This window comes from Populus euphratica, unplaced genomic scaffold (assembly GCF_000495115.2).
Source record: "Populus euphratica unplaced genomic scaffold, PopEup_1.0 scaffold161.1, whole genome shotgun sequence".
In the NCBI taxonomy this organism is placed as follows: Eukaryota; Viridiplantae; Streptophyta; class Magnoliopsida; order Malpighiales; family Salicaceae; genus Populus; species Populus euphratica.
In genome coordinates this window covers 239,911-245,580 of record NW_011500046.1, presented here as the reverse complement: position 1 = coordinate 245,580, position 5,670 = coordinate 239,911, and the positions used below count along the sequence as shown (strand labels likewise).

General features: G+C 33.7%; 1 protein-coding gene across 1 annotated transcript; it reads left to right on the top strand.

Moving 5' to 3' along the window:
* Positions 1–25: 25 nt before the first annotated feature.
* Positions 26–4,787, top strand: LOC105107465 (probable disease resistance protein At4g27220). The gene is given in 3 exon segments (XM_011001391.1): positions 26–303; positions 1,501–4,540; positions 4,641–4,787. A coding segment is annotated over 1 exon segment (2,985 nt). The 5' UTR covers positions 26–303; positions 1,501–1,529; the 3' UTR covers positions 4,515–4,540; positions 4,641–4,787.
* The last annotated feature ends 883 nt before the right edge of the window (positions 4,788–5,670 follow it).

Genomic DNA, 5,670 nt, shown 5'->3' with positions numbered 1-5,670 from the left:
CACGACGCGTTAGCGTGATTGGCTAATGTTGACTAATGTTGCAAAAAACAAAAAAAAAAAGATTTATTCACCTCTATTATAAATATTTTCTTGGGCCATTCATTCTTCCCTCTGTGCTCTTAGTTCTTTATTCGTCTCTGATCACTAAGCGAACATTCGATCTCTTCCACACTCTCTACTCTTCCATTACTTAATTAATTAATTCATTTTCTTTCCCTCCTCACCTTTGTCTTCTCTCTCACCTCCCTGTTCTTTACTGATTACTTAAGCAAATCTATGCGCTTGGAGAACTGCTTTTTGCAGGTAAACTATAAATCCCTTTTTACCATTTTTATGTCTATTTTTATTGATTGATTCTTTCCAGTAAAACAATTCAATTGATTGCAATTTGTTGTTGAAGAAATATAACTAAGTGGGTAATTCATTCTATTATTTTTATATCATCATTTTATTCTCTAAAGGGGTTGCGTCCGCCGTTTTTTGAATTTAGTTGTATTTCTACTATACCCATCGTTATAATTGTCGAGATCAGTACACATTAAAAAGAAATAATTTGCAAATTAATTTTTTTTGTTTTTTAATTGCTTCACATATTTAATAATAATTTTATTGTTTTACCATGTTTAGATAGATATGGAAAAATAAAATCTAAATTAAATTAGGAAAGCAACTCCTATACAAATAAAAAACGGTGGTGATGGTAGTTCCTTCTTTCCTTTTTTTCAACATAATTTTGTTTTCTTCTTATTTTTGTGATTAGGAGTTAATTTTTCCATAAAATTCATGGATTGTTTTAAAGTATTTGTTAAATTGCTGAGTAGATTTATGAAGAGTTAAAATAGAAATCGTGTAGCATAAATATTAATTGAAACACTTATATTCAAAAACTTTTTACAACCATATAATATCAACATATCAATTAGACAATAGATTTTTGTATGAATATTGAGGTTTAATATAAATAGGATATTTTTAATTTAACATAAGAAATTTTAATTTAATACTTGAAAGTGATTGCTAAGAATAATATTGCTAAGTATAATTTTAGTATTTTGAGATGAAATATTGCTTTAAGCTTTTAGGCACTAATTTAACTATAAAACGAACAATGCTTGTAAGCCATAATGTTTACGACAAAACGTTAAGATTATTCTCAAATCAAAGATTTAACATCAAAGATATTAATATAATAATTTTAGGTGTTGTTATGAAAATACGAAACATATATATTGTACATCGATGTTTTATATGAATAAATAAATTCATTTACATGTATATCATAAAAGGATAATGACATTGTAAAATTTTGTTATAAATATTTTGTACATTATTATCATTGTGTTGAAGAAATAGGAAAAACTAAATTATTGAAAATGAGTATCCAAATAATTATAGATGAAGTTAAAGAAAATGATAGAGAAATCAATAATGTTAATGACATTGCAATATATGAATATTCTTTTACTTTAAATTTATAAAACAATTTTTTCTTTTCTGCAGAGCCACTGATCAGGGAAAAGGAGTAAAAAATGGCTGGCTCAAATATTGATCTATTTTGGAATCATGTTGTAAAGATGAATGATGGCAGACTGAACTGTCAGTTTTGTGGGCATCCATTTACTAAGGATACTTCCATTTCGAGGATCAAATGGCATTTATCAGGAGAGAAGGGCCATGGTGTTGCAATCTGTGGACAAGTGCCTAAACAAGTTCAAGAAGAAGCCTTTCTAGCTATGCATGGTGGCAAAAAAAGACATAAAAGCATAGCAAGTTCAAGCAATGTAAATGATCATGCCACTTCAACTAGTCAACAAGAACAAAGCAATGAAGTCGGCAATTTGGCAGGAGGTGCAGGAAGGATGCAAGCACCATATATAATGGGTCATGCAATTGAAAGAAGTTGGCGTGAGATTTGTAATTTGTTAATGGAGGATGATCTAGAGAATGGGACTGGAGGATCTGCGCAGCCTGGTGCAGGAGCTGTATCTTCTGGAGGGTTTACATGCAACATAAATGAGATTAAAGGCGATGCACTACCAATGACGACGAAGCTGGTGGGTCAAGCATTCGAAGACCATAAGAAGACCATCTGGTCTTGGTTGATGCAAGATGAAGTTTCAAGTGTCGGCATTTATGGGATGGGCGGAGTGGGTAAGACAACATTGGCAACACATATATATAATCAGCTTCTAGAAAGACCGGACACTTTCTGTCATGTTTACTGGATTACTGTTTCACAAGATACCAGCATTAATAGATTGCAAAATAGTATCGCGAGACGTATTGGTGTAGTTCTTTCTAATGAAGAAGAGGAGTTGTTTAGAGCGATACAATTGTCAAGACAATTAATGAAGAAACAAAAATGGGTTTTAGTTTTAGATGATTTGTGGAAGGCTTTTGAGCTACAAAAGCTGGGAATACCTATCCAGGCTAAGGGATGCAAGCTGATTCTTACAACTCGATCGAAAAAGGTTTGTCAACAGATGGCTACCCAACAAAGAATCAAAGTGAAGCCTATTTCAGAGGAAGAAGCTTGGACATTGTTTATTGAGAGACTTGGACATGACATATCACTTTCTTCAGAAGTGGAGCAAATTGCAAAGTCGATCACAAAGGAGTGTGATGGTTTGCCACTAGGAATTATAACAATGGCTGGAACCATGAAGGGGGTGGATGACATTCGCGAGTGGAGGGATGCTTTAGAGGACCTGAGACAATCAACAGTTAGGCAAGATGACATGGAAGAGGAGGTATTCCGGATATTGAGATTCAGTTATACCCACCTAAGTGATTCAGCTCTGCAGCAATGTTTCTTGTATTGTGCATTATTTCCAGAAGACTTTAAGATCCCTAGAGTGGAATTGATAGGTTATTTGATTGATGAGGGAGTGATAAAAGGGTTGAAGAGTAGGATGGCAGAATTTGACAAAGGCCATTCAATTCTTAATAGACTCGAAAATATCTGCTTATTGGAAAGAATTGATGGTGGTACTGCTGTCAAGATGCATGACCTGATCAGGGACATGGCCATTCAAATACATCAAGAGAACTCTCCAGTCATGGTTAAAGCAGGAGCATGATTGAAAGAACTGCCAGATGCAGAAGAGTGGACAGAGAATCTTAAAAGAGTTTCATTGATGTATAATCAAATTCAAGAAACTCGTTCCTGCCATTCACCAAGGTGTCCCAGTCTTTCAACTCTATTATTACACAATAATACATCCTTGCAATATGTGGCAGGTTCTTTGTTCGAGCAATTGCATGGGTTAAAGGTTCTTGATCTATCTCATACAATTATTGAAAAGCTACCTGCTTCTGTTTCTGATTTGGTGTGTCTCACTGCATTATTACTAGAAGGTTGTGATAGGTTAAGCCATGTACCATCATTGAAAAAGCTCAGGGCACTGAAGAGGTTAGATCTCTCTAAAACCGGTGAACTTAAAAAGATGCCTCAAGGCATGGAATTTCTATCCAACTTGAAGTATCTTAGAATGAATAGGTGGGGTGAAAACAAGTTTCCTAGTGGGATATTACCTAAACTCTCTCACCTGCAAGTCTTTGTATTAGAGGAGTCGTTTCCTATCCAAGGTGGATCTAGTCGATACAGACCAATAACAGTTGAAGGAAAGGAAGTAGGATGCTTGAGGAAGTTGGAAACTTTGGAATGCCATTTTGAAGGTTACTCTGACTTTGTGGAGTATCTCAAATCTCGGGATGAGACCCAATCACTAACAAAATACAGAATTGTTGTAGGAAGTGCTGGTGATTTAAGAAGGTATGCTACAAATAAAATTGTTTCGTTGGGTGATTTGAGTATCAACAGAGATGGATATCTTCAGGTCATGTTCCCGAAGGACATTCGACAACTGATGATTTCTAATTGTCATGATGCAAAAAGTTTATGCAATGTCTCCACTCTAATAATGTATGCAACTGAACTGGAGGTCATCCAAATCAAGGGTTGTAACAGCATGGAAAGCTTGGTTTCATCTTTTTGGTTCTGCCCCGCTCCATCTTATAAGGGTATATTTTCAGGTCTCAGAATGTTCAATTGTTATCGATGTAGAAGTATGAAAAAGCTATTTCCTATTATCTTGCTGCCAAACCTCGTAAACCTGGAAGAGATTATAGTAGAAGAATGTGAGAAATTGGAGAAGATAATAGGAACAAGATTAGATGCAGAAGGGGTAATGGGTGAAGAAAGCAGCAGCAGCAGCACCGAATTCAAGTTCCCGTTCCCGAAGTTAAGAATTATGAGATTGTATAAATTACCAGAACTAAAAAGCATTTGCAGTGCAAAAATTATCTGTGATTCACTCGAAGAAATTGGCTTATGGGAATGTCAGAAGCTAAAGAGGGTTCCAATTTGTTTTCCATTGCTTGGAAATGGCCAGCCATCTCCTCCCCCTTGTCTTAAATTCATAAATATAAAACCAAAACAGTGGTGGGATTCAGTGGAGTGGGAGCACCCTGAAGCCAAGGATGTCCTCCGTCCCTTCCTAGAGTTTGGGTAGGAGATGACTCGGCTATTGGATTACGGGTAAGCATCATGTTTTTATTCCTCTCTCTGTTTGTAGGAGAAGTTTTTAATTTATATGAGAATTAGATCGGCTTCTTATTACTCGGTGATCCTTTTGTAGGCAGATGGGGAAAGAAGGCAAACCTCTTATTTAATAAGGATCGGAAAGAAACCATATTCTTCAAGCCATGTATCGTACCTTTTATGCTTGCTTTAGTGTTACAGAAGGAATGAAATTTTCATTTTCATCTTGGTTTTCATGTGTTCATTCACTTTGTTTCTTTCCATTGTCCAGGTGTTTTTTCAAAACCTTGTTATCGTACGTTTGTGAGGTTTGTCATTCACTTGGCCTCATGCATAGAGATCTTAAGCCTGACAAGTTAGTGTTTCACAGTGTACGTTGAGGAGGATGCTTCTCTTAAGGCCAAAGATTTTGAGCTCTCTGTCATATTCCACGAGCCATGTATCCTTCCTTTTATGCTTGTTTTAGGGTTACACAATCAATAACATTAACAATAACTGAAACATAACTGAAAAAATTAATAACAATAACTAAAAGCATTACTGAAAAAATTAAGACATAAATATGGATCAAGGGATTTGTTCATGAAACATGAATCGGGAATATTTATTTAGTTGTATTTATCAAATCAAACGATAATAAAAATAAATATATATTAAACTAAATGAATAAAAGAAAGGAAAAATATATTACACAATGGTGCAAAGGTTATGAATATTATCTAAAAATAAATATTTTTATTTTATAAATGAATCAAAATAATTGAAAAAACAATGCACATAATTAAAAAAAAACCTTAATTCCAAAAAAAAAAACTAGCAAATCTCATGACTTAAAACTTAAGACAAGGATAACATGATATAAAAGAAATTGATAATAACTACAAAATCAATTTGTTAAAAAAAAACATAATATCAAACAATTAAATTAAAAAAATGAGAAAAAAAAAAGAATGTTGACTTGCATTAACTTTTCATACCCTAACAAATCAAACATTGATTGAAAGATAAAGTTAAGAAAAAAAATCAATTAAAAAAATGATCTAAAACACACAAAAAAAAAATCATAGTTAAAAGGATAAGGGTGAAAATTGATGTAAAAAATAAATTAAAGAGCAACCAAATTTCTT